The following is a 27,400-nucleotide window of genomic DNA, read 5'->3' on the forward strand; positions in this document are numbered from 1 at the left end:
CTTTCTTCTTATTTTCCTTCATCCCTATGAAGCAATCAACAAATAATTTGGGGGTACTTCGATATCTTCAGACCATGCTATACACTACAAAGTCTAGAAAGGAAAAAAGAACATATTCCCTGCTGTCAAGAATGTGATGTTTGCCACACCAGGTTCTACGAGATACAAGCGTCACTTAGGATATCAACAGGAGGCTGGGTAACACGGGGTTCCTCGATCAGTTTTAGACACAAGGACAGTGAAAACTTCCGCCAGCCCCACCATTCACATTACATGTTAAACTGGCCCAAGTCTCGCGGTAAAGAACCCCGGGTGCTGCCGCTGGACCCAGCATTCCCCCAAGTCTCGCGATAAAGAACCCCAGGTGCTGCCACTTTACCCAGCATTCCCCCAAGTCTCGCGATAAAGAACCCCAGGTGCTGCCACTTTACCCAGCATTCCCCCCAAGTCTGGCGATAAAGAACCCCAGGTGCTGCCACTTTACCCAGCATTCCCCCAAGTCTCGTGATACAGAACTCCGGGTGCTGCCGCGGGACCCAGCTTTCCCCCGTGTCTTAACAGAGGAGCGGTTTCCACGGTAAGGCTAGTGGAAGTCTCTTGGGACAGTGGTGTTTTGTGGGAAAAGGTTTGGGAAATTCCGAATTCGGGAGCCTCCGAAGACATTTTACGGCTGTGTGAGTGCGAACTCAGCGCTGTAAGTGTGGGGGAGGGAAAGGTCAGTGTGCTGCAGGCTGGTGAAGAGAAGAACCTCAGGAGGTTGTACTTCAAAAGAAAAGTGTGGCTGAAAAAAAAAAAAGCGGAATACTGAGGCGAGGAAGGTAAAACTCAGGTTCTAGCTCCCGAAGTGGTGACGTTGCTCATTTGGAGGGGGGGATGGGCAAATGTGCAGACGGTGATTATTACTAGGAACTTGGTCTAAGTTACACATTTCTGTGTTATTTGTGTGCTTGTTTTTAACAATGTTTATTCCATGAGACAATGATATCTTCTTATAATGAGATGTTTTCCTAAACTCACTAAGGCTTACTTATCAGAAGAACTAATAATGTGAATAGATCTTTACTTCCATGATTTTATATGTGTGTGTGTGCGTGCAGCATTTACAGGCAGGTGTGCAAATACACTATCTTGGCCCAGAAAAGAAGTTGAGACACCAAGGTCAACCTGTGTTGCAAGCATAGGTGGCACCTGTTCATTCCTCTCGCAAGTGTGCTGGCTCCAGGGATGAGAATAAACAGTGTGGGCTCCTAAGTAAGGTTCCCTTTTGGCTGCCTGTCTAAGCATGAACTAATCAACCTGATACTAATCAACTGAGGAGCAAGCTAAAAATAGCCAACTTGAACTTTGTCGTTGCTCCTCAATTTCAGCGTATCTTTTTTTAAGTATATCTCATTTTAAAGTATCCTTTAATATTTAATTAGCTATTTATGCCTACGTGTTTTTGATCTGAAAACACAACCAAGTTTGAAAGTAACTGAAGAGAAAACCCTCGAGACACAGGAAGTATTTTATAAGTATTGTCTGCTTGGAAAGCCATTTTTCCCTTCGTCGCTCTAAGATATTATTGTTAAGGGGATTATTTGAATCTGGGAAAATGATATATATGAACTTCTGTGTTGAGTGTATATAAATGTATATACATATATATGCAACAAAGTATAAGGATAATAGGAATAACATGTAAGATTGGACCATGTAAAACTGCTGAAATCGGATTGTTTCTGAAGTCAAATAATGGCAATTTCACTGTAAATCTGTAAATTTAAACCTAATAGTTTTGCTCACTCCATACCAGTCTCCTCACTTGGGTAGACAGTTTGCCAGTTGTGTTTGGAGGGTGGAGGGCATTTTGACTCCTGTCACATTCCCAGTTTGGGACAGAACTTTTCTGGCCTCCTCCACTTCCAGGTCATTCTACTCTGTATCATGCTGTCTCCTAAACATTATTTATCAGGCTGATTACTTGTAGCCATCCTTAAATGCTGAGCCATTTCCTGTGTTGAGTTCAGTATCACAGACACAGACTGAGTCAACTATTGTTGCTCTTTCTCTGTCATCTGTCCCTGTTTCTATGACTCTTGTTGTTGTCTAAGAGCATCTAGAAGATCCCAGAAATCAGGTACCTGAGAGGACTCTGTCCACATATGACAGCCTCTGACTACCTAATGTCTCTACTGAATTGCTTGGCAGGAGTTCTAAAGGCCTGCGTAGACGACTGGCTCTAGGACAGATGCTCTCGAGAAAATATTCACCCCCAATTCAAGCACGCCTATTTCTATCTTGTCCCCTATATTTCATTCTCCATTGGCCCCCACTTTGATTATAAATCAGGATAACTACCAGCTTCCATGGGTTACCACCATGTGTGTAATACATATGCACATGTATACAATATCGACACTATGATCTGAAAATAGAAAATTGCAGTGGGTTTTCTCCACATGTGGTTTCAGTAATATCAAATCTAATTACCCGGTTGAGGAGAATTAGACTTTACAGGAGGTGCTAAATATAATCTAATGAGCTTTGTGACAGACATTTTTTCATAGAAACAGGAACAGTTGTTTGCCATGGCTTTTGCCTGCCGTCAAGGCTACAGTGCCTTCCTAGCTACTGGTAAAGAGATTCTCTAACCATAACTATTTGTCACAGCTTCTACCTCGGCTAACTACTGTCAATTTGAATGCAAGCTGCCTTGCCACAGCTGGTTTTCAGATCCCCCCTTTCAGAAATCTAATGTAGTCTTAGAAGGACCTTCATTTTTTTCACTAGTGAATAGATGAATCTCTCTTTGCTATTAATTATAGCATTTAACTAGTACAAGTCAATGAATAATTTTTGAGTGGCTTCTTTGTATAAGGCTGTGGTGGGTAATGCTGGTGCCTAGTAGGTGTTCAGTGAATTTTTCTTAAACTCCAAGAAGTAAGACAAAGGCTTGCTTTCAGAGACTTCATAATCCTCTCACAAGAGTACCATGCATTTGTGTAATACTTTCATTTCATCACACATATAATCAGATCCTACCCACCTGTGGCAGATATTAGACTTCTCATTTTACAAATGAGGAAACCAAAGCACAAAGGAAACAAGAGATTTGGCCAAGAGTTCTGTGTTAAGGGAGGTCAGCTCAGTGCTTTGTGACCACCTAGAGGGGTGGGATAGGGAGGGTGGGAGGGAGGGAGACGCAAGAGGGAGAGGATATGGGGATATATGTGTATGTATAGCTGATTCACTTTGTTATAAAGAAGAAACTAACACACCATTGTAAAACAATTATACTCCAATAAAGATGTTAAAAAAAGAGTTCTGCATTAGGGCTATCCAGAGAAACAGACCAAGAGGAGAGAGATATATATATAAAGGATGTTTACTATGAGGAATTGGCTCATGTGAATATGGAGGCTGAGAAGTCCCATAGTCTGCCATCTGCAAGCTGGAGATTCAGGAAAGCCAGTGGTGTGGTTCAGTCCTAAGGCCTGAGAACCAGGGGAGCTGACGGCCTAAACCCCAGCCCAGGGGCAGGAGAAGATGAGATGAGATGTATTGTCCTAGCTCAAGCAGTGAGGCAGGAAGAGAGGGTGAATTCCTCCTTTCCCCACGTTTTGTTCTGTTTAGGCCCTCATCAGATTGGATGGTGCCCACCCACAGTGGAGAGCACCGTCTACTTTACTGGTCCACCAGTTAAAATGCTAATCTCACCTGGAGACAGGCTCACAGACACACCCAGATATAATGTTTTCAACCTGGACACCCAGTGGCCAGTCAAGTTGACACACAAAATTAACCATCACAGGTTCCAAGCTAGGAAGTAGTGAAGCTAAACTAAAATCCAGGCTTTCTAATGCCTAATCCAATGCTAGTTCCACCAAACCTCTCTGGCTCACAAAATCAAACTGAAAAGGAAGCATCTCGGCAAAAGGAAGAAAGCAGTATCCACTTATTCATTCACTGATGCCCCAAATGAGTAGAAAAAAGTGTCCCACTTTCAACAACACGTGGCCCTCAGTTAATATTTTGTGGCCACAGATTATTGTTTATCACAGTCATACCATATTTATAGGGCTATAAACTTTTTAGTTATAAAAAGAAAATCCATGTTTGAAAATTTTTTACTTTACTCAGTGGAAAGAGAATGTTAAAACCTTGGGGTCCACAGTAATTTTTGGAGATGCCATGGATTTTTTTCAAGAATTTAATGTTGGAGAGTTATTCTCAGATGCTTTTTTAAAGTATGTGTGTATGTATGTGTATTAAAGCATTTGCTTTTTTTTATTGGAGGGTAAGGGTTTTGTAGAAATCCTTTAAAAGACTGAATTATTATGGAAAATCATTTTGAAATTTGAGAACGTTAAATAACTTTTTATTTCCCAAAGCTTCGTGGCAAAGATAGATGCTCTGGAAAACTTTTCAAGCTCTTAAAATTTTACAGTGATGGAAAAGTTGCCTGAAACCTATTACAGATCATAGTACCTGGTTAATTTCCTATTGCTTTTCTCTCAGTTATGGTTTTCCACCAAGCAACATTAAACAGAGAAGACAAAGATCCCATACTTTTCTGATTGGCTGATACTCATTTTAGCTAATACAAATGGCAAAACAGGAATCATAAAGAAGGGAAATTGCTTTTCTCTTCTGTCAATCACAAAATAGTATTGAATTTAGTTCTGCCAAAAAAAATTTCAAGGTATGTGACATCATTTTGCTTTCATCTATTTGTTCTTTGGTTATTTTTGTATTTAATGAGGCAAAAAGCATTTAATACTGTACATAAAATTTTCCCTATATTTAAAATTTTTTTTGAATGATAACCTTTAAATCTGAAACAAATTCTGAGCCACTCATGATTGCCCTTTATCACAAGGACTTGAGTAGCAGGAGACAAACTGAAAACCTTTCTGGGGGACGAACTCCAGGGCAGGAGAATTACAATTGTCAAGCCAGCTGAGAGCGGAAATCACATTGTTGCCCCTCAGCTCTAAATCAAGGAACTACAGTCTGTGGATCAAATCTGGTCCACTGCCTATTTTTGTAAATAAAATTTTATTAGAACACAGCCACACCATTCATTTAGCTACAACTGCAGACCTGAGTAACTCCAAGGGAGACTATATGGCTCACGTAGTCTAAAATATTTATGATCTGGCCTTTTACAGGAAAAGTTTGCCAATCTCTGCTGTAAATCTTTCTCCTTTCCCTTCCTCTCCTGCAGAAGGCAATAACTAGTGGGAAAAGACATAGCCTAGACTCTCTTATGGCAAGAAGGGGAAATAATGCATTTTCTCGGTAGACTGTGCAGGTGATACTTCTGGGTCCCTGCCAGCCTCGTGCATTTTGAAGGGCCCAGGAATCAGAAGCCATTTCTGGCTCTTCAGTAACACAGCCTTGCTGCCACTGCTGTCTGAACAGAAGCAGAAACATCAGAGTACCCAGAAACAACTGAATTTTAATGGATGGGGATGCTAGGGTTTATTTTGTGCATCCCTGTCACTTTACTCGTGAGAAAACTGAGATATTTTTAGAGGATGGGTGCCTATGAAAACCGAAGATCTGCAGCAAAACTCAACTATTACCACTTTCAACTTTTATATTTTCCATCACCACTTAATATGTTTTAGTTTCAATCATGTACCTGAAACAACAACAGAATTTAAGTAAACATCTCTAAAATTGTCAGTGAAGGGTATAATATTAAATTAAATACAGCCACATTTTGTCTCACTTTTTTGGTTTGTTTGTGGGTTTTTTTGGTTTCTTTTCATTGGACTATAATTGCCTTACAATAATATATTAGTTTCAGGTGTATGACATAGTGATTCAATATTTTTATACATTGCAAAATGATCACCATGATAAGTCTGTTTACCATTTGTCACCATACAAAGTTATTACAGTATTATCAACTATATTCCCTATGTTGTACATTACATCCCCATGATTTATTTCATAACTGGAAGCTTGTACCTCTTAATCTCCCTCATCTATTTCACTCATTGCCCCACTCCCTCCCCTCTGACAACCACCAGTTTTTTCTCTGTATCTATGAGTCTATTTCTGTTCTATTACGTTTGTTTGTATCATTTTTTAGATTCCAAATATAAATGAAATTATACAGTACTTATCTTTCTCCATCCCACTTATTTCACTTAGCATGATATCTTCTAGGTCCATCCATGTTGTCAAAATGGCATGACTGCATTCTTTTTTATGGCTGAGTAATATTCCGTTGTATATGTATACCACATCTTATTTATCCATTCTTCTATCAGTGGACACTGAGGTTGCTTACATATCATTCCGATTGTAAATAGCGCTGCATGAAAATAGGGGTGTATATCTTTTCAAATTAGTGGGTTTTTTCTTTGAAAAATATCAAGAAGTGGCATTGCTGAATCATATGGTAGCTTATTTTTGATTTTTTGAGGAGTCTCCGTACTGGTTTTTATAGTAGCTCAACCAATTTACATTCCCACCAACAGTGCACAAGGGTTCCCTTTGCTCCACATCCTTGCCAACACTTATTTCTCATTTTCTTGATGATAGCCATTCTGACAGGTGTGAGGTAATATCTCACTGTGGTTTTGAATTTCATTTTCCTGATGATTAGTAAAGTTGAGTATCTTTTCATGTTGGCCATCTGTTTGTCTTCTTTGAAAATTTTCTATTCAGGTCCTCTGCCCATCTTTAATAGGGTTGTTTGGGATTTTTTTTTATGTTGTATGAGTTTTTAAAATATTTTTGGATATTAACCCCTTATCAGATATACCATTTGTAAATATCTTCTTTCATTCAGTAGGCTGCCTTTCTGTTTTGTTGATAGTTTTCTTCACTGTTTGATGTAGTCCCAATGTTTATCTTTGTTCGGGTTTCCCTTGCTGGAGGAAACATTCAAAAATGTTGCTGAGACTGATGTCAAAGAGCTTCCTGCCTATATTTTCTTCTAGGAGTTTTACGGTTTCAGGTCTGACATTTAAGTCTTTAATCCATTTCGAGTTTACTTTTTTTTTTTATGGTGTGAGGAAATGTTCTAATCTCATTGTTTTACAGGTAGCTGTCCAGTTTTCCCTGCACCACTTATTGAAGAGAATGTCTTTTCTCCACTGTATATTCTTGCCTCCTTTGTCATAGATTAATTGACCATAGGTGCGTGGGTTTATTTCCAGCCTCTCTATTCTGTTCCATTAATGTATGTGTCTTTTTGTGCCAGTACAATGCTGTTTTGATTACTATAGCTTTGTAGTATAGTCTGAGGTCTAGGAGAGTGATACCTCTAGCTTTGTTCTTTTTTCTCAAGATTGCTTTGGAAATTCGGGGTCTTTTGTTGTTCCATAGGATTGTTTGTCCTAGTTCTATGAAGAATATCACAGGTATTTTGATAGGGATTGCATCAAATCTGTAGATCACTTTCAGTATTATGGACATTTTAACAACATTAATTCTTCCAATCCAAGATCATGAGATATCTTTCCATTTTGTTGTATCATCCTCTACTTCCTTCATCAGTGTTTTATAGTTTTCAGAGTATAGGTCTGTCACCTCCTTGCTTAAGTTTATTCCTAAGTATTTTATTCTTTTTGATGAGATTTTAAATGGGTTTTTTTTTTTTTTTTTTACTTTCTATTTCTGATATTTCACTATTAGTGGATAGGAACACAACAGATTTCTGTATATTAATCTCGTATCCTGCAACTTTGCTGAATTCATTTATAATTTCTAACAGTTTTTGGGTGGAGACTTTAGGGTTTTCTAAATAAAATATTATGTGCAAATAGTGCCAGTTTTACTTCTTCCCTTCCAGTTAGGATGCCTTTTATTTCTTTTTCTTATCTGATTGATGTGGCTAAGACTTCCAGTACTATGTTAAATAGAAGTGGCAAGAGTGGGCATCCCTGTTTTGTTCCTGATGTTAGAGGAAATGCTTCCGGCTTTTCACTGTTGAGTGTGATGTTGGTTGTGGCTTGTCACATATGACCCTTATTATGTTGAGGTATGTTTTTTATACTCACTTGTTAAGAGTCTTTACCGTGAAAGTATGTTGAATTTTGTCAAAAGCATTTTCTGCATCTATTGAGATGATGATATGATTTCTGTTCTTCAGTTTGTTAGTGTGGTGTATTATGTCAATTGATTTATGGATATTTAGTCATGCATCCCTAGGATAAATCCCACTTGATCATGGTATATGATCCTTTTAGTGTATTGTTGAATTTGGCTTTCCAATATTTTGTTAAGGATTTTTGCATCTATGTTTATCAGTGATATTGGCCCGTAATTTTCTTTTTTTGTGGTGTCTTTGGTCTTGGTATCCTTTATTCTCTACTCTTGTGATTTGGTGACTGTCTTTATTGTTATGTTTGGATTCCTTTCTGTTTTTTTTGTGTGTATTTGTTATAGATTTTTGGTTTGTGATTTCCATGAGGTTCATATATTAGTATGTGTATATATATATATATTTATATATATATAGCACACACACACATATGTATACACACATATATATAAAGTTGAGATTATTTTAAGTTGATGATCTCTTAAGTTTGAATGTATTCTAACAACTCTGCATTTTTCCTCCTCCCCTTGCACATTTAATGTTTTTGACATCATATTTTATAAATTTTTATTCTATGTATCCCTTAACTACCTATTGTGGATATAGATGATTTTACTACTTTGTCTGTCAACCTTCCCACTAGCTTTATAAGTGGTTGATCTACTACCTTTACTGTGTGTTTGCCTTTACCAGTGAGATTTTTCCTTTCAAAATGTTCATATTTCTAGTTGTGGTCTTTTTTTTTTTTTTTTCCAACTTAAAGAAGTCCCTTTAACAATTTTGCTGGTTTAGTGATGCTGAACTCTTTTAGCTTTTGCTTGTCTGTAAAGCTTTTGAGCTCTCCATCAAACCTGAATGAGAGCCTTACTGGGTAGAATATTCTTTTTTTTTTTTAAACATTTTTATCAGAGTATAATTGCTTTACAATGGTGTGTTAGTTTCTGCTTCATAACAAAGTGAATCAGCTATACATATACATATATTCCTGTATCTCCTCCCTCTTGCGTCTCCCTCCCACCCTCCCTATCCCACCTTCTAGGTGGTCACAAAACACTGAACTGATCTCCCTGTGCTATGCAGCTGCTTCCCACTAGCTTACGTTTAGTAGTATATATAAGTCCCTGCCACTCTCTCACTTCGTCCCAGCTTACCCTTCCCCCTCCCTGTGTCCTCAAGTCCATTCTCTACATCTGCATCTTTATTCCTGTCCTGCCCCTAGGTTCTTCATATTGTAGGTTTTTCCTCTCATCATTTTGAATATATCATGCCACTCCCTCTGGCCTCGAAGTTTCTGCTGAAAGATCAGCTGATTGTCTTATAGGAGTTCCCTTGTGTGTAAGTAGTTGCTTTTCTCTTGCTGCTTTTAAGAGTCTCTCTTTAACTTTACTTTTTGCCATTTTAATTATAGTATGTCTTGGTGTGGACCTCTTTGGGTTCATTTTGTTTAGGACTCTCTGTGTTCGTGTACCTGGATGTCTGTTTCCTTCCCCAGGTTAGGAAAGTTTTCAGCTATATTTCTTCAAATAAGTTCTCTGTCCCTTTCTCTTTCTCTTCTCCTTCTGGGACCCCTATAGTGTTGATGTTCTCTCAGATGTCTCTTAAACTATACTCTCTTTTTTTCATCCTATTTTCTATTTTCTCTTCAGCTTGGATGATTTCCGCTATTCTATCTTCAAGCTTGCTGATCTGTTCCTCTGTATCATCTAATCTAATGTTGATTTCTTTTAGTTTTTTTTTTTAATTTCAGTTATTGTATTCTTCAGCTCTGTTTTTTTCTTTATATTTCTAACTCTTTCTTAAACTTCACACTGTGTTCCTCCATTCTTCTCCCAAGTTCATTGAGCATCTTTATGATCATTACCTTGAACTCTTTATTGGCTATGTTGCTTATCTCTACTTTGCTTAGTTTTTTTTCTGGGGTTTTATCTTGTTCCTTTGTTTGGAACATATTCCCTTGTCTCCTTATTTGGCCAAGTTCTCTGTGCTTATTTCTATGTATTAGGTAGGTTGGTTCCATTTCCCATCTTGGAGAAGTGGTCTTATGTAGGAGTTGTCCTATGGGACCCAACAGCACACTCCCCACCTGTCACCTGAGCTATATGCTCTAGGGGTGCCCCCTGTGTGGGCTCTGTGGGCCCTTCTCTTGTGGCGGGCTGACTATTGTGGATGTGCTGGTAGGCAGGTTGGCCCCCGTCCCAGTTGGCCACCAGGTCCTGCCTTGTGCAGTGGCTGCTGGTACGCTGGTTGGCAGGGCCAGATCCCAGCGTGGCTGGCTGTGGGGCCCAGGGAGCCCAGGTTTGGCGCTGGCGTGCTGATAGGCAGGTAAGCCCCTGGCGCTACTAGGCTGAAAGAAGAACCCCAAGCTGGTGCTTGACTGCACCAGTGTCCTCCTGATAAAATGAGCCCCCAGATGGCTGCTTCCAGCATCTGTGTCCCCAGCGGGAGTCCCAGTTGCCTCCTGCCTCTCTGGGTGTCTTTCTGAGATCAGCAAGTAGGTCTGACTCAGGCTTCTTTCAGATTACTGCCTCTGCACTTGGACTCGGAGCTTGTGAGACTTTGCACTCCCTTTCAGAGTGGAGTCTCTGTTTCACCCAGTCCTCTGGCTCTCGTACGTAAGCCCTGCTGGCCTTTAATGCCAGCTGCTCTGGGGTGGGGGCTTGTGTTTCCAGTGCAAGACCCCTGTGATTGGGAGCCCAGTGTGGGACTCAGAACCTCTGCAGTTGCGGTTATCCTCCTGTTCGTTGGTCCCGTACCTGGGGGTGTGGGTCTTGACTAAACCATGGCTCTGCCCCTCCTACCCATCTCGTTGTGGTTCTTTCTTTATATCTTTAGTTGTGGGAAATCTTTTCTGCTAGTCTTCAGGTGGTTCTTGTAGACGGTTGCTGTGTAGGTAGCTGTAATTCTGGTGTATCCATGGGAGGAAGTGAACTCAGGGTCTTCCTGCCCCACCACGGTAGCCACGCCCACCTCAGTTGTGTTTATTATATACATGGAATCACCAACTTCACTGTTTTGGAAACAAACACAAAATATTCTTGATGTCTATCTACATAGCAGCAGCAAGAGAAAGCAGACCCTTTTACTTACTTACTGGGCCCTGGAGGAGTGTCTACAGTTTTTAAAACTGACTACAATATATTTTTAGAGGTGGGAAATAACGTTCTGTCTAGTGTTTGTCTATGCTTGCCAGCTTTGCTGGTCCATAAACTTTTCAGGGGCTCCACTCGGTGTGATGCCGGCTTTCAGCTTCCATTCAGCTCAGTCACCAAGAGCAACAAGTGCCATTGCAGGTCAGTCCCCAAAAGAAACATGCATCTTCCTTATCCCTTGAGCAGGTACTTACATGTCTAGTAGTTTCAGAGTTTATGGTTATTACTATCTGGAGACATCTGTTTTCTGGGTTTATTTTTTTCTGATGTTGTACCACATCATAAAGTCTACTGCCAAGAGTACTTTACTTGCAAAGATTTTGTTTTCTGCTGTTTTAGTCACTTTACTGCTTTATTTCTGTAGGCCAAATAGAGAAAATCAGTAGCAGTCACCCACTCTATAGCCCCCATAGCATAACCTGACTCCGTTGGGTTGAAAGTTTTTATTCTGTGAGACTTAAAAGTCTCATTTCACGAGAAGTGATGGGTCCTCCTGGCATATGTGTAACAAAGAGCTGCACCAAGATTTCCCATGTAGTGTGACTGCTCTCAGGAAACCTTTTAAGGAAAATCTATTTTTAAAGTAAGTGGATCATATGGATCCAGTTATGAAACAAATTCATAATTGATATTTTATTACCAAATATAGTACTTTAAAATAGCTTTTTGCTTAAAACTTTAAGCCTACTTTATCCCCTTTTACTTTTCTTCCAATAAAAATATTTAAATAAATCATTTCAGAATTTCTGTTATTCATTTTCAGATAACGTAATGGTTATTATCATATATTCATAGAAAATTGCAATGATTAAGTTATTATTTGCCTAATAAATTGACCATCTTTTTATGGAAAAATCATTCAGGCCAGACAACTATTGTCAAACATCTTTTAACATATGTTTTCAACCTTTGCCATAGCTCACTTTCTTGCATAAACAGACCTTTTGAAACAAAGCATGGAAAATTTAATCCACATGGGTTCATATTATCAAAACTATTAGACTGGATTATTTTTCATGGTGTCAGCACCAAAATTACCTCTTGAAAAGATGCCTTTAAAAGGAACATTCACATAGATTGTACAATGTTGTCTCTTCCTCAGCCTTTACAGACAGCTTTTATTTCATTCATGGCTGTGGTTAGCATGCTCTTCTGCTGGGGCCCCTTTCTCAGTCGGGGAACTGCATGTGGCCTGTTCATCAGCAAGGCAGCCTTGGTCAGCAGTCCTTAGTGCTCATTTTAAGGGTGAATCTCTGCCTGGTCAATTCAACTGAGGCTCCTTCCCACGTACAGACTGCAGCCCGGCAGCTTCTCGGTGCTGCCACCTATTAATTCAGAGCAGCCTCGAGTCCTTTCGAGAAGCTGGAGTAGCAAGGGACTGGACGCTGAGGTCCAGCAGGCCAAGGCTGCTGTGTGTCAGGAATGCCCTGCAACTAGTCAGCCTGGGGAACGTGGTCACACCTTCCAGCCCAGCTGTCTTATCACGTTGTCGTTCACGTGGGTTTGCCTAGACACACCATCAAGTTACCTGAGCACCTCAGACCCTGCTGGGCATTGTCCCATGTTTTACATTTTCAAATGTCCTGCTTTATAAGCAGAGGTTTTAGATTATAAGTCACTTTAATTCTTTCATGATTTTATCCTTGTTAAAACTTGTAGAAATTGTGTAGCAATTATGTGTCAATGTGATGCTCAGTTGGCATTTTTAAAGCAATTTGGTATTTATATACTTATTTGTTATGTTAAAACACAAATTCTGAGTTTGATGCTGCCTCATTTAGTCTTTAAAACAGCTCTAGGGGAGAGGCAGTGAGGTATGTGGACAGGGGGCTGGATGGGCCAGAAAGCAGGAGCGTGGGTGCCAGCTGCCACATGACTTACTGACTCAGAGGAGCAGCACGTGGAAGGGTGAAGTCCCATTATTATATCCCATTATCATATTACACATGGTATTGTGCAGAAGATAGAGCAGATGGGGTTGCCCAGAGGGTCTCTCTGGGAGAATGGAGGAATTAATGTTCCGGTGGGGATCTTAAAACCCAGGCAAAGGAGTTTGGATGTGACAGCAAAAGAAAGGAACCATAACTTTTAAAACAGGGAATTGGCATGATAAAAGCAGTGCTTTAGGGAGCAGAGCCAGGAAGGCCTGTGCCAGCTGAATCCCAAAGGCACCATTGCTTTGGCTTGATAGGTCATGGGATTTCACTTCTGAAATTCAAAGTTCAATAAATGTCACCATCTTAGTAAGACCTTCCCGGGCACTGTGTCCAAACTTTCAAATCCCTGAGTGTCTGCATCCTGTCCTTTATTTAGCAGTTATCGCTCTCTAACATTGTATACATTTTATTTGTTTACATTGTTTATGACCCAACTCTCCTACTAGAATGTAAGGCACAGATTTTTGTCTGTCTTATTCACTACTATGCCTTCAGCACCAAGAACAGTGCCTGGTACATGGCAGGCCCTGAGTAATACATGTTACATGAATAAATGAATTTGCTAGTACAGGCCTGATTCTGGTTACTGGTAATAAAGTGGCAAATAAGAGAGATAATCTGTTCCTGCCCTCGTGGAGCTTACATTCTAACAGAAGAGACCAAAATAAACAGGCAAATAAGAATCCCAGATGACGCTGTTTGCTCAGAGGAAAATATAACAGGGAAACAAAGATATAAAATATCAAATAGAATGCTCTCCTGTTGCATACATTGAATATAGGACAGTAGGAAAACTGGTTTTGTTTTTTATTTTAAATTTGTTGTCTCTGAACCATGTACACTGGTTTTCAGTCTCAGTAGTGTTTCCTGGAAAGGACACAGAAACAGCCTGCAGAGGCAAGGACCTGACTGGTGGGTTTCTAAATTGCAGACCTCGGGCCCTTTAGGAAATAGTGTTCTGTTGCCTCTGAAGACAAGCACAGAACACCTGGGGACTCTTGAGGTAGGGAGTTGGTAGTTCATGCTAGGAATAAATGAATCAAGATTAACATAATAAAATGTAAAAGCAACAAATGTAAACAGCTTTTCAGAAACTTAAGTGAGAGAAATTTAGGTTTAGTTTACATTGTTAAATTTGAGCCAGTGGTGTCATTTGCTTCTTTAAAAAGAGTGCAACTTTAGGCTGCATTAATACTCCTACTTCAAAGAAAGAGGAGTTATAGACAAAATCACGCCTTCACCAGGTATACCCCCAGATACCCTGTAGCATTCAGAAAGGACTTGAGGCCGCTAACAGAGGGATCTGCACTGTTATAAACGAGTCACAAATTCACTGCCGAGCTTCCTAGCAGCCAAGGCAAGGAGACAACTATGTTAAAAGATCGCTGTCTCCATAAAGTAAAACCCCATCATTTTTCCCAGAAGCAACGGATGGTGCTTTGGCTTGATGGATCATAGGATTTCACCTGTGTTCAAGACACAAGTGTTCAGAGTTTTCTTACAAACCCCGTGGCTCAGCTCTCCAGACCTCTCACCAGGTACATGTCCTCCCAAGAGTTGTAGCATCTATCCTGCCTGAATTTCCACTTCTTTTCTTCAAGGATATTATAAACCACTTACCAGTGCTTTGCTGAAATCAAGACTTTTTATCTATACTCTATGCCCCTGATATAGCAAGCTGGGAAACCAATCAAAACAGGAAATAAGCATAGTTTAGTGTTTCTTACTGTTGTGAGCCTATGTTGCTTTCTGGTAATCATAGCTGTTCTCTTGAATTTTTAAAAATTCATTTGCTTATATTCTATCTGGGATATTTGTAGGAGTTGTGATTGAGCTTATCAATATACAAAGTCCAAGGTGCCCTACTTTACTCTTTTTTTTTTTTGACACTCAGAATATTTTCCTCTCTTTAGTCATTTAGAACCTATTACATTTTTCAAGATTTATTAACATTTATCCATAAAAGTTTTTCAATTTCATCCACAAACACTTTGATGCCTTATAACATAATAAATCTGGACCCAGCAACATAAAATCATTAAAAATGGCCAACAATTTGCCCGTCATTTTGCAAGAAGATGTTTCTTGTGATAAAATCCTGAGAAATTTCTTACATGATACCTCATTGAACAAATACAAGGTGAAGTACAGAGGAACTCTTAAAATATAGTAAATTGGTTAAAGGCTTTTTACTCCTCAAGAAAACAGCAAAAAAGCAAACATAGTTTCGTGGAAATAGTTCTATGAGCAGTCAAGGTAATGAGGTCCGAGTACACAGGCTGTCAGTGGCCACGTTTGCTCCACGCCCTGTGACGTGGCAGGAAAAATACAGGAAAATGAGCAAGTGCGTATCTTCAAGACAGTCTTTTTTGAAAGCAGACTTTTGCTGATAGCTGGGCAGTGGAAAGTTTGGATTTGGACTCCCTGGCAAGAACTGAGAGTGCAGATATTTCATGCTGATGACTAAATGCTCCATCTTTTGCTGAGACTGGAGGATAATGATGGGCCTGAGTCAAACTTGAGGGATGCGGGAACGAACGGGATGTGCTTTTAAACAGCAGTGACGAGGAGACAGACATGGGCGCTGCTTGACACGCGGGGTGTGTGATCTGAGGGCTGACGAGGAGTCGTGGTAAAGCCGCCTCCAGTGTCTGAAGAACAAGCATGGAGGGAGGGGCGCGTCCTCGGGGTCCAGACCCTGGAGAGGAGGGTGAGGTGAGGAGGGGCCCCGGAGCGGGGCACCTGGCTCCAGCAGGAGTGTCTGTCACAGGCCTGTGCTTCTCTAAGTGCTGGGGGCTCAGGAGCTGGGCCTGCACAGTCGTCCACCAGTGACGTCTTTACAACAGCCCCTGGCTCGAGAGGGAGGACAGTCAGATATCTTCTTGCCCCTGGGATCCCTGCTCCTGGGTGAGAAGCAGGCCCGATGCTTCCGCTCTGAGGGGGGCTCTTGTACCGCTCTGGGTCTTCTTTCTTGTTTTCACTCGCTGGCATCAGCCTGGCCCTCTGCGGAAACTCGCCGTGCAAGCAGAAACCGCCCTTTCCTGGAGCCTCTGATCTCCTTTTCACACCACACAGGTGTAAAAGGCAGCGTTTCTCTTTTTGAAACTCTTAGCTGATGACCTATTTTTGCAACTTCACAGAGGTTACGGTGCTAGTATTTATTTATCAGGGTCTTTATTAATGTGTAGGGCTCATTGCACCTGAAAAGCAGTATTGTGCAGTGTTTTTAATCAAATATTCCAGCTCACCTTTAAAGACACCAAAAATGTCGTATTTAATTTTTGCTGCTTTGCAGTGGAAGCTAGGGCATGCGGTGGATAGATTTCATGTGCGAGATGCCCTTTTATGGAAAAATTATGCAGAAAGGACATTTTGCAAAGTGCCAAGTTTAGAAATAAAGGCAAATTTAGGATGCTGGAAGAAAAAAAATGGTCTCCAGCCATTTCTCTTGTGGTGAGGTTTTGATTTCTTAGGGAGCATGTCCTCAGGCAAGTGCGGGGGCAGCCGGTGGGTCATCTGTGGTCACTGATGCGTGCGTGTGGGCTCCAGCCCTCATCATTCACAATGCACCTGTGAGGTCTTGCCTCAAATACGCACTCTCTTAAGATTTCCTTGGTGGTCCAGTGGTTAGGACTCTGCGCTTTCACTGCCAAGGGCCCAGGTTCACTCCCTGGTGGGGGAACTAAGATCTCGCAAGCCACAGGGCTCAGCCAAAAAAAAAAAAAAAAAAAAATACACACTCTATCAAAGCAATACTGAAAAATTTATGAGAAGTCAGAGCTAGGGTTGAATTTCCTTGGGAAGTTATTTCTAAAGAGTTGTTTTCTTTAAAAACTTCCTATCTACTTCCTGTTAGCCTTCTTTATTTTTTAATCCCATGATTCCAATCCATTTAAGACATTCGAGATCTCCCCTCCCCCAGAGTTTTCCGAACAGTTGACTCACGTGAACAGTTACACATGGAAAGCGCATTGTCCCCCAAAAACCTCGCCACGAGCACCTTCGAGGTGGGACCGTGTGGTCAGGGCGGCCCACAGAGCTCGTGCTGCGAGTCCGCCTGGCAGCTGAGCTCAGCTCGCTGAGAGCCCGCGGGCGGCATCAGCCCTGCGCCTCCTTTCTCCACCGCAGAGTTCACAGTGGCTCCTGCGGGGCTGGGGGTGTGTGTGTGTGTGAATGACGTGTAACTTGCTTTATTTTCACGTCACTTTAATTCTTGCAAAATGAACCCCTGCTCGAGGCATGACCTTGGCTTCCCAAGTCATGGACATCATCTGTTGCACAAGCCCCCATGATATTTCCAAGTAGAGCTTTCTACCAAAGTAAATCTGGCAAATTGGTTCTTAATTAGCCCACAAAAGCTGATGGTAGTTTTCTGGAATAAACATAGAAGGCTTTGAACTGAATAGTATTTTGCATCATAAATGCCCTTCTTCTCCTCTTAGAATAATCTCTGCCTTCTAAAGGACGAAAGGTCTACATCAAAGTGAATTTCCTCAGAAACGAAATATAAATGATTGCTTCAGGCAAAATAAAAGCCAGTAGCTGTTACAGAATAATTTTGCAGGAATACAGATTTTATGATATCTCGGGATTAATGTATAAAAGAAAGAATATTCATGTTTTTTCAAAATTATTTTAAAACCTACTCCTAGGGGGAAAGTAAAAAATCAGGACTAAATATACAGAAATAAATACCTAAAATGCTCTAGGATCAAAAAAAAAAGAAAAAACCTTACCTAGGTTGGTGACCTCCACCAAACGGGCCATTTTCCAGCTCCCAGCCCCTGACCTCCTCATCTCCCCCCACAGGCTTCTAATTTTTTGTGAGCCGTGGACCCATCAGCAGTCTGGGAAAGCCTGTGAACCATTCCTCAGAATAATGTTCTTAAATGCATAAAATACAGGTGATTACAAAAGAAAAAAATTACGTTGAAATGTTATTGTTAAAATATTAAACAAGTTTCTGATATAGTATTACATGTGCTTCTTTATTAATGCGTTAAAAAAACAACTCCCAGCAGTGGGTCTAATAACTACCATAATCTTGCAACAGTGATGCGGCACAATCAATATTTAAGATGAAACGTAACTGTTTCATCTACAACTGTAAAACGGGATATGAAAATATCTGTGATTTCTCTGAGTGACAGAGTCACGATCCCTGCTGACGCCATCATGGTTTTTGTCATGGTTTGTGACAGAGACGTAATTTTTTCCCATCCACTTTCACAGCCCCTCAAAGTTCTATCCGCAGACCCCTTGGAGGCCCGTGGGCCCTGGATTAAGACACCCCTTGTCCAGTGACTGTTGCCTCTGCTCCCACTTCTGTTCGGCCCACAGACAGGTGGAGAGGGGGCGTTGAGAGCATGCACACAGGTGTGGGACCCTCAGGAGCAGGGAGGTCAGCAGAGCCACACTCGGACCCACCAGTGCAGGCTGTCCCCTCAGAGATGATGCTGTCAGCCCAGTGCTTCTCCAGCCGGGGAGTCTGTCTCTGGCAGGGCCACCGAGAGCCACTTCACAGCAGCGTGTGTCCATCCTTCTCCGTGGTGTCATTCTCCAAGATGAGGAAGTGTCCCCAGATACCCTTTATGCCACTTACCCAAACCTCCTGTGCTCCGTCTGCACTTCCTCCTATGCTCGGTCTACACATTCACTTCCTCCAGGAGAAAAGCACTTCCATGTTCCAGCCAGACTTTGTGCCCAAGATTCACACCCACAATTCCATGTGGATGTCCAAGACTGGATTTGTCCTCTTCTCCTCAAAATCGGTTTTTCCTCCTCACTCTCCTGACTTTTCCCCTCCTGGCTTGTTAGGAGCATCACCAATAACTACGGACAGAAACCTCAGACTTCTCAGCGCCCCCTCCCTTCCCAACCTCTACGCCTGAGCCTAAGAGTTACCAAGTCAGGAAGCTCCTGTGTTCACAGCATCCAGTCTGCCTCTCTGTCCTACCCTCGTTTCTGCCAGTGAGTTCACAACCTAACCTGGTCACCATCACTCCTGACCCTGCTTCTCAGGTACTCAGAGACATCCTAACACACACGCCTGCCGACTTATTTTCCCGGCGGGCAACTCTGATGATATTAGCTCCCTGTTCAAAAATGTTCACTGGTTCCCACTGTCTACTGAACTAAAGACAGACCCTGACTTACCCACCATGGCCCCAGACTCCCAATTCAGCCACCTGTCTCATCCTGTGCTACAGTTAAGCTCGATAACTTTTTGTTCCAAGAAACAGGGAGCAAATACTTTATCTCATTCATATTCTGCCATGTTGCCTTTCTCCTATGGCACCCTCTTTCTGGAATGTGTTTCTCCAGAAACTTCTCTTGTTGAAACCCAACCATTCCTTCAAAGACCAGCTCCAGCAACACCCATTTTTGGAGATTTTCTTGATGTGCTTCCATGATTCCCAACTGAAGAGAACCCCTCCCCACTTTCAAGCACAGGGGCATTTCTCCTAGCACACGTCTGTCTCTACCCTTTATGATGACCCTGTGTGTTCACCTCACACACCACACTGGATCTTCAGTTCCTTACAGGTAGGGGCTGCTTTGATTTACCCTCGTCCCTCGGTTGTGCTTGGCATGACGTCTTTCGCGGACATGTTTTCAGTGGAACCAAGATGATTCCTATGCAAAAAATGAACTTGCAGGAATGACCTGCCTTACGTTTTTCATGAACCACCAGAGGATAAGCTAGCTAGCAGGTGCTCACTCACTCTACCCTGTTGATTGCTTAGTGAATTTTGGTGACACTGTACTTGCACCTGGCCTTCACCCACACGGGTGAATGGCCTAGAGTGTCCTTTTCCCCAGCCACCCAGCCATTGTGCTGACTAACTCCTCCTGGGCCTTCAGGGCTCATTTTGGTCCATACATGCTTCAGGAAGTCTTCCCAAACCCCAAGTTTGGCTTCGTGGACATTCCACCTGTGCAGTCCTATGGAGCCCAGAACTTTGAAAGGTGCCACACTTGGTGTCATGCTCTGCTGTCACCATCTTGAAATTCTTAATACTTTTTAAACAAAGGGCCCTCACGTTTTCACTTAGCACTCCACAAGCGAAGTAACCAGTCCTGCCTAATCCCTCCCCTCTTGTATGCTCCTGGTGTCCCCTGTACCTTCCCTATCCTTGCTATCATCACTCAGAATTTTAATTTTCTTTTTACATCTGTTTACTACCCTGTATGCCTCAACAGATCCTGAACTCTGAGAAGGCAAGAAAAGAAAATCTTATTTATTGTTATATCCCTGTGGCTCAGCCTGGTATTATATGCTTAATCAGTATTTGCTGATTGGACAAGTGGATGAATGGTTGAGGAAAGGAAGGAATTCATGAATTAATGTATTTGTTCATCAAAGCCCCTCAGGCAGCCAGGGCAGTGCAGGTATTTGGCTTGCTGTCGTCAGATGGGTCCCCATAGAAATAACAGAATTCTAGCACAGAAACTACTCTTATCAGAAAGGAGGGTAAGATCAGCTCAAGAAAGAAAATGGGCAAAGTAGTGACATGAAGGGAAAAGATTAAGCAACACCCAACTGTTAATGAAGAAGCCGCTAGCAAAAGGGCGCGTGATGTAGGTCTGTTTTGAACAAACACGGAGATCATGAGGCCGCCATCGGGATGCCCCGGGAAGAAGGTGTCTTAGTGACTGAGTCGTCCCCTGCTTGCTTCTCCCAGTGTTTTCTGCTGAACCTGGACTCAGGAGGCATCTACAGATAACAGCCCCTCCCTGGAGGGAAACGTGTGTCACTGCCTTTACTTGATGCCACTTCATCCTCCAAACTCCCTCAGTGATCCCTGGATTTCACTTTCTCGTGAGTAGTTCGGGGTCTGTAGGTGCGCTGGAATCTGATGTCTAGTTTACAATTCCCAGTCTGCTAGGGCCAATTTAAAATATAGTCCAAACAATTCTGAATCATCAGGTACATGAGACAAAAAGTATGATGAGTTTTTATTAACTCATGTACCAGGTTTTCTCCCTAGTAGAGTCCTTCCTCTTGAAGGCTTCTGCTATTCAGAATAACTACCTCCCTCTTGGTTGGAAGAGATAGAGAAGTACCCCCAGAAGTCTTGCTGAGCCAAGAGATCACTGCCGTCGTCTTCTGTGCTCCTCAGCGACACCATGTGGCAACTCAAGGACACGCAGTGCTTGAACCCCTCTTCCCGCCAAGCAGCCTGGGATGAGTCACAAAATGTTCTTAATTCTCAGTTTCCATATCTGCAAAATGGGAACAATGAGATTTCTACTCCATAAATTTGAGAGGTTAATGTGGATAGTGCATGTGAAAGGGGCTTAGCTCAGTATCTCGCTTATACGAAACCCTCCGAATGTGAGTAATTATCAGCATACTCACTTCGGGTTCTGTGCTGAAATAGATATAAAGAAATAAGGAATACATGGTATCAATCAGGAGTCAGCAAACTTTCCTCTAAAGGCCAGAGAGTAAATATTTCAGTCTTGTGCTTAGAGCACAAGTCTCAGTTCTGCAGTTCTTGTGAGCGCAGCCATAGGGAATACACAAATGAACGGGTGTGGCTGTGTGCCAATAAAACTTTATTGGCCAGATTTGTCCCCAGGCCGTAAGTCACCAATCCCTGGCTATCAGCCCTTGGGAGCCCCCAGTCAAGTGTGGTAGAAAGACGTGCAGATTCATCAGGGCAAGTCAAGAGGAGGCAGAGGCCAGCTGTACTAAAGAACACAGAGCTGATGTTTTACAGGAGATTGTTGAGTACGATGTGAGTAAAAGTAAGAAATATGACTTTTAAGGAAAATAAATATTGGGATTTTTTTTTTTTTTTTTAATTTCGGGATAAGTAACTTCAACTTTAAAACCAAGCCTGCCCTTTTTATTAGACGTTTACTTTGGGAACTCGGCTCCCCTCCCTGGACTCCAGAAGTTCCGTATTTCTAGGAATAAAAATGTCTGTAGATGGGCTAGTAGAAAATGCTCTCTGTCACTGCAGCACAAGTAGAGCTGGGGGCATTTCTCTAGGGGTTTGACTGGAAGGGAATGGAAAGCACATGGGTAGCAGAGGAAGTCATTTTCTATTCTTATTATTACTATAAAGAAATGGCAAATGAGAATCCAGGAACAATACTAGACTCTGAAAAGGAGCCAGTGGCTTAGTAACCACTTAGAACCCTTGACAGTTCACCAGAGCTGCCGAACGGGAGCGTGAGTCTGCCCCTTTGACAGGAGAGCAGCTACCACTTGTGCTCCCGAACAGGAGAACAAAACACATCTGGGCCTTTCAGGACCCCTGCTTGGGAAAGCCCTTTATAGGAGATTCGCAGATTCTTAGCTGTGGACATTTAAGTATAGCACGCAACACACACGCACACACGCATACATACACATGCACACACACATTCATTCTTCTCATCAGTAAAGTTGCAGAGGAGCCCCATTTGCACTGGACATCACATTGTATTTTGACATTCAAAATGGCTAGTCCCTTTTAGGGCTGTTATGATTTAATCAATGCCAATTCAAATGCATCTGGTGCTTTATCCATTAGAAATAAGAACTTAAGTCTGTCATGCTAAGGCAAGGTTCTCATCAGATTTCTCTTTTTTTTGTTGTTTTACAGTTTTCTCCTTGTCTTTGGTTGCTTGATTTTGTCAGTGTTTTCCACCATCCCCGAGCACACAAAATTGGCCTCAAGTTGCCTCTTGATTCTGGTAAGTGAAACATATGAACAAAAATGTACATAAAGTTTACATAATACAAGAATTGTCTATAATATTTATGCAATGCATTTTGTCCCACGAAAAGTTATCTCTAGAAAAAAGAGTTTCTGTGAAGTATAAAAGTTTCAAAGGTCACTGAAACGTTTGCCTGCCGTTTTAACCTTTAGTCAATCCCCAAGAATACATAGAAATATTCTAGATTGCTATTACGTAGCAGTATCATGTGTTATAGTTGCATCATAAGTAGAAGGCAATACTTGGAAGCAGGTTTAATTATGTTTCTCTATGGTAGTAAATTACAAGAAGAATCAGCATCTCTGAGGTCTCTTACAATATTGCTAAAAGTTACAGGATAGAGGGCGTTTTCCAATAACCACAATTTAGCAGTAACTATGTATAGTCGGCCAAGAGCTATGAGCATATGGCACCTCCTAAGAAAACAGAAGGCTTCATGCTCTTTTCAACCACCAGGCTGCATTATGAATTTTGCTGCTAATGAAGTTACCTGGTGAGAAGTTCTGCAATTTGCTCTGTTTCCATTATGCTGTCAATCCTCAACCACAGAGAATTGCTCAATTCATTTTAAAATGGAAAAATACCCCAAGATATTTTAGTCTGAATTATTCTGGGCCTTTTAAACTCTTATACTTTCTATTACAACTGAACTATAGCGCTGTATACTCAAATCACATCTGATTGAAAGTTTGGTTCATTTACATCCATTTTGACCCACTCACTCAGTCCCAAAAATCAAACTTGACAGTCTCAGCACTGTCTGAATGAACTATACATTGGAACAACTCACTTTTTCCATAAAACCTGCTTGACTAGAGAGGAAAAGAGAGAAAGAGGGGGTGGGGTAAGATGGCCATGTGCCTTAATAAACAGAAATTGGTTATGCACAGCAGCGAACATTTAATACAAGAAAAGTATTCTTACCTTAAAGGTGGGAAGTGAAGGATGTCAGCTCGTACAACCTGGGCAGCTGCTCTTTCCCCTGTGCTCGCAGAGGCTGGTTTGTGCTTAGAGTGCCAACACTTCATCAAGTCTCTGCCCTGTGACAGGGAGAAATCGCTTTTGAACCTGGAACAAATCTATCCCAATTCGTCTCCATACAAATCATGCTCAGCGGTATATTGCTAACGTCAAGGTTACTATGTTGAAACCCAAGATAGAAAACAGATAGACCGAAGAGCCCACTGGGGATTTGTGCCATTTACAAGGTTCCATTCGGGTAGCAAGTGGGCTTTTAGCCTCATGCACCCCTTTGATAACAACAAATGGTCTGAGCCAAGGTCTAAGGCAGAGCTGGCTTTTGGGTGCATATACAGAACTACAGCTGGGAATTGTAGATCGAAAATATAAATCTGATTTTTAGAGCTGGGAGCGTGAAAAACTGGATTTACTGCATGACCAATGATATATATTATGAGTAAGTCAAGCATTAAGAATCTTGTAAAAAGGTTTCTTTTATAACCAGGTCAAGAATCCAAAATATGAGTTTTACATCCTCCAAATCTCTGAAATATAAATTCAGTCATTGCTAATGAGTTTCTAAATAATCCAGAGAAACTCACGTTATTCAAAAGCCAAAAGCCGGTTAATATCATGATTTTTAAAACTTCCTGAGCAGTGGACAACTGACCAGAGTTCAGTAACTAGAGTGCATGTGAGTAGATAAAAATGTAGACGTTTTACACATCGCTCATCCTTTTTATTTTGCCAGCTTTATTGAGATATAATTGACATATAATATTGTGAAAGTTAAAGTGTGTAACGTGACAATTTTATATGCATACATATTGCAAAATGACTACCACAGTGAAGTTAGTTAACAGTATATCACCTCACATGGTTGCCATTGTGTGTGTGTGGTTTGTGTGTGGTGTGTGTGTGTGTGTGTGTGCGTGTGTGTGGTGAGAACTCCTAAGATCTACTCTTTAGCAAAACGGTCAAGTGGAAAGTTCAGTACTGTTAGCTATAGGCACCATGCTGCACATTAGATCCTCAGAACTCGTTTGTCTTATAACTGGGAGCTTGTACACTTTGACCACCTTCACTCATTTCCTCCACCCACACCTGCACAACCACCTATCTACTGTGTTTCTGCGAGTTCAGGGGTCCTGCATAAGTGAAATCATACAGTATTTGTCTTTCTCTGTCTCACTTATTTCACTAAACATAATGCCCTCAAGAGCCATCCATGTTGTCACAAATGGCAAGATTTTGTTCTTTTTATGGCTGAATATTATTCCAATGTGTGTGTGATATATATATCACATCACATCTTCTTTACCCATTCATCTGTCAGTGGACACTTAGGTTGTCTCCATGTCTTATCTACTGTAAATAGTGCTGCAATGAACATCGGCATGCATGCGTCTTTTCGAATTATAGTTTTCTAGGGATGTATGCCCAGGAATGGGATCACAGGATCATATGGTAGTTGTATTTTTTATATTTTGAGGAACCTCCATACTGTTCTCCATAGTGGCTGCACCAATTTACATTCCCACCAACAGTGTAGGAGGGTTCCCTTTTCTCCACATTCTGTCCAACACTTCTCTCTCGCTTTTTAATAATAACCATTCTAACAGGTGTGAGGTGGTATCGTATTGTGGTACTGATTTGCATTTCCCTGATGATTAGTGATGTTGAGTTCTTTTCATATACCTGTTGGCCATCTGTAAGTCTTCTTTTACCCCTCAGTCTTTTTTTTTTCCTCTAATGCCCTTGTTTTTAATCAGGTCTGTTGAGATACAATTTACATAGATTAAGCATCACCCATTTTAAGTGTATAGTTTCATGAGTTTTGAGAAACACATATTGTCATGTGTATTAGTTTCTTAGGGCTGCTGTAACAAAAGTACCACTGTATATATCACATATATTTCATATATGTCATATATATGATAATTATATCCATCATTATGTTGAGTGAAAGAATTAGATATTATAGAGATAGTCTTGTGTTTGGCTTCTTTTACTCAACATAATAATTTTGATATTTATTTGTATTTTTTTAATTGAAGTATAGTTGATTTGCAATGTTGTGTTAGTTTCAAGTGTGCAGCAAAATGATTCAGCTATATATATATATGTATATATATATACTTTTTCATATTCTTTTTTATTATGGTTTATTATAGGATATTGAGTATAGTTCCCTGTGCTATACAGTAGGACCTTGTTGTTTATCTATTTTATATATAGTAGTGTGTATAAGTTAATCTGAAACTCCTAATTTATCCCTCACCCCTCCTTCCCCTTTGGTAACCATAAGTTTGTTTTCTACGTCTGTGAGTCTGTTTCTGTTTTGTAAATAAGTTCGTTTGTATCATTTTTTAGATCCCACATATAAGCGCTATCATATGTTACTTGTCTTTCTCTGGTTTACTTCAACTTAATATGATAATCTCTAGGTCCATCCATGTTGCTGCTAATGGCATTATTTCATTCTTTTTTTATGGCTGAGTAATATCCCATTGTATGTATGAACCTCATCTTCTTTATCCATTCATCTGTTGATGGACATTTAGGTTGCTTCCATGTCTTGGCTATTGTATATAGTGCTGCTATGAACATTGGGGTGCGTGTATCTTTTCAAAATAGAGTTTTCTCCGGATATATGCCCAGGAGTGGGATTGCTGGATCATATGGTAGCTCTATTTTTAGTTTTTTAAGGAACCTCCATAAATTGGCTGTACCAATTTACATTCCTACCAACAATGTAGGAGTATCCCTCACTGTTGAATGCCTTTAGATTTAGCAAAGTAGAAACCAGTCCTTTGATGCAAGTGAGGCCTTTGTATTAAGCAGTGTAGTAAGTGCTGCAGATGGATGGTCTCTGAAAGCCGTTGCTACACGGCTTTCTGTAGGGAGAGAGTTTGCGTATCCTCCTATTTTTGTGCTATAGTGATAAATTGTCGAGGTGTATGTTTTAAACCAAAGTGTAATCTTAAAACCTACCTAAAAATATTTGGACTGTGTTGTGGGTCTAAGGTTTTACTGATGTTATTCTTTTCATCAGTGTTTTCTCCAAAGACTGTTGTGTTTTATTTGGACAAAAAAAGATCAAGTATAGCCTTTGTTTTTTTCTTTTTCTTATTTAGTAATAAGCTGGAAAAGCATGTGTATTTTAATTCTTTTCACTATCAGTTAATATAGTATATTATAGAAATTCAATCAGTTGTAGAATACTGGAAAAAGCCAAGAGAAATCTTAATTATTTAGGGACTATTGTATTTATTCTTTTAACATGTGTTTTTGAAACAGTTAATCTGAGTTCAAAGTTTGTCTATCCTCTGAATTTAACCAAACAGAATACATAGAACACAATTCTGACTAACAATGTTTTTAGTTCCCAAGATGAAGCATATCTAAAGAATTGCCATCCAAATAGTAATAGGAATGGCTTTTTTTTTTTAATTAATTAATTAATTAATTATTTATTTTTATTTATGGCTGTGTTGGGTCTTCGTTTCTGTGCGAGGGCTTTCTCTAGTTGCGGCAAGTAGGGCCACACTTCATCGCGGTGCGCGCGCCTCTCACTATCGCAGCCTCTCTTG

General features: G+C 40.9%; 1 protein-coding gene across 1 annotated transcript in view; it reads left to right on the top strand.

Annotated features, from left to right (window-relative positions):
• Positions 1-27,400, top strand: part of KCNQ5 (potassium voltage-gated channel subfamily Q member 5) — a 575,434-nt gene that overhangs the window by 349,749 nt on the left and 198,285 nt on the right. Inside the window, exon 2 of the mRNA XM_061206754.1 lies at positions 22,733-22,823. Within this exon, the coding sequence (XP_061062737.1) occupies positions 22,733-22,823 (91 nt within the window). The remainder of the gene's footprint in view (positions 1-22,732; positions 22,824-27,400) is intronic.

The sequence above is a fragment of the Eubalaena glacialis genome, chromosome 12 (assembly GCF_028564815.1).
Source record: "Eubalaena glacialis isolate mEubGla1 chromosome 12, mEubGla1.1.hap2.+ XY, whole genome shotgun sequence".
Classification (NCBI taxonomy): domain Eukaryota; kingdom Metazoa; phylum Chordata; class Mammalia; order Artiodactyla; family Balaenidae; genus Eubalaena; species Eubalaena glacialis.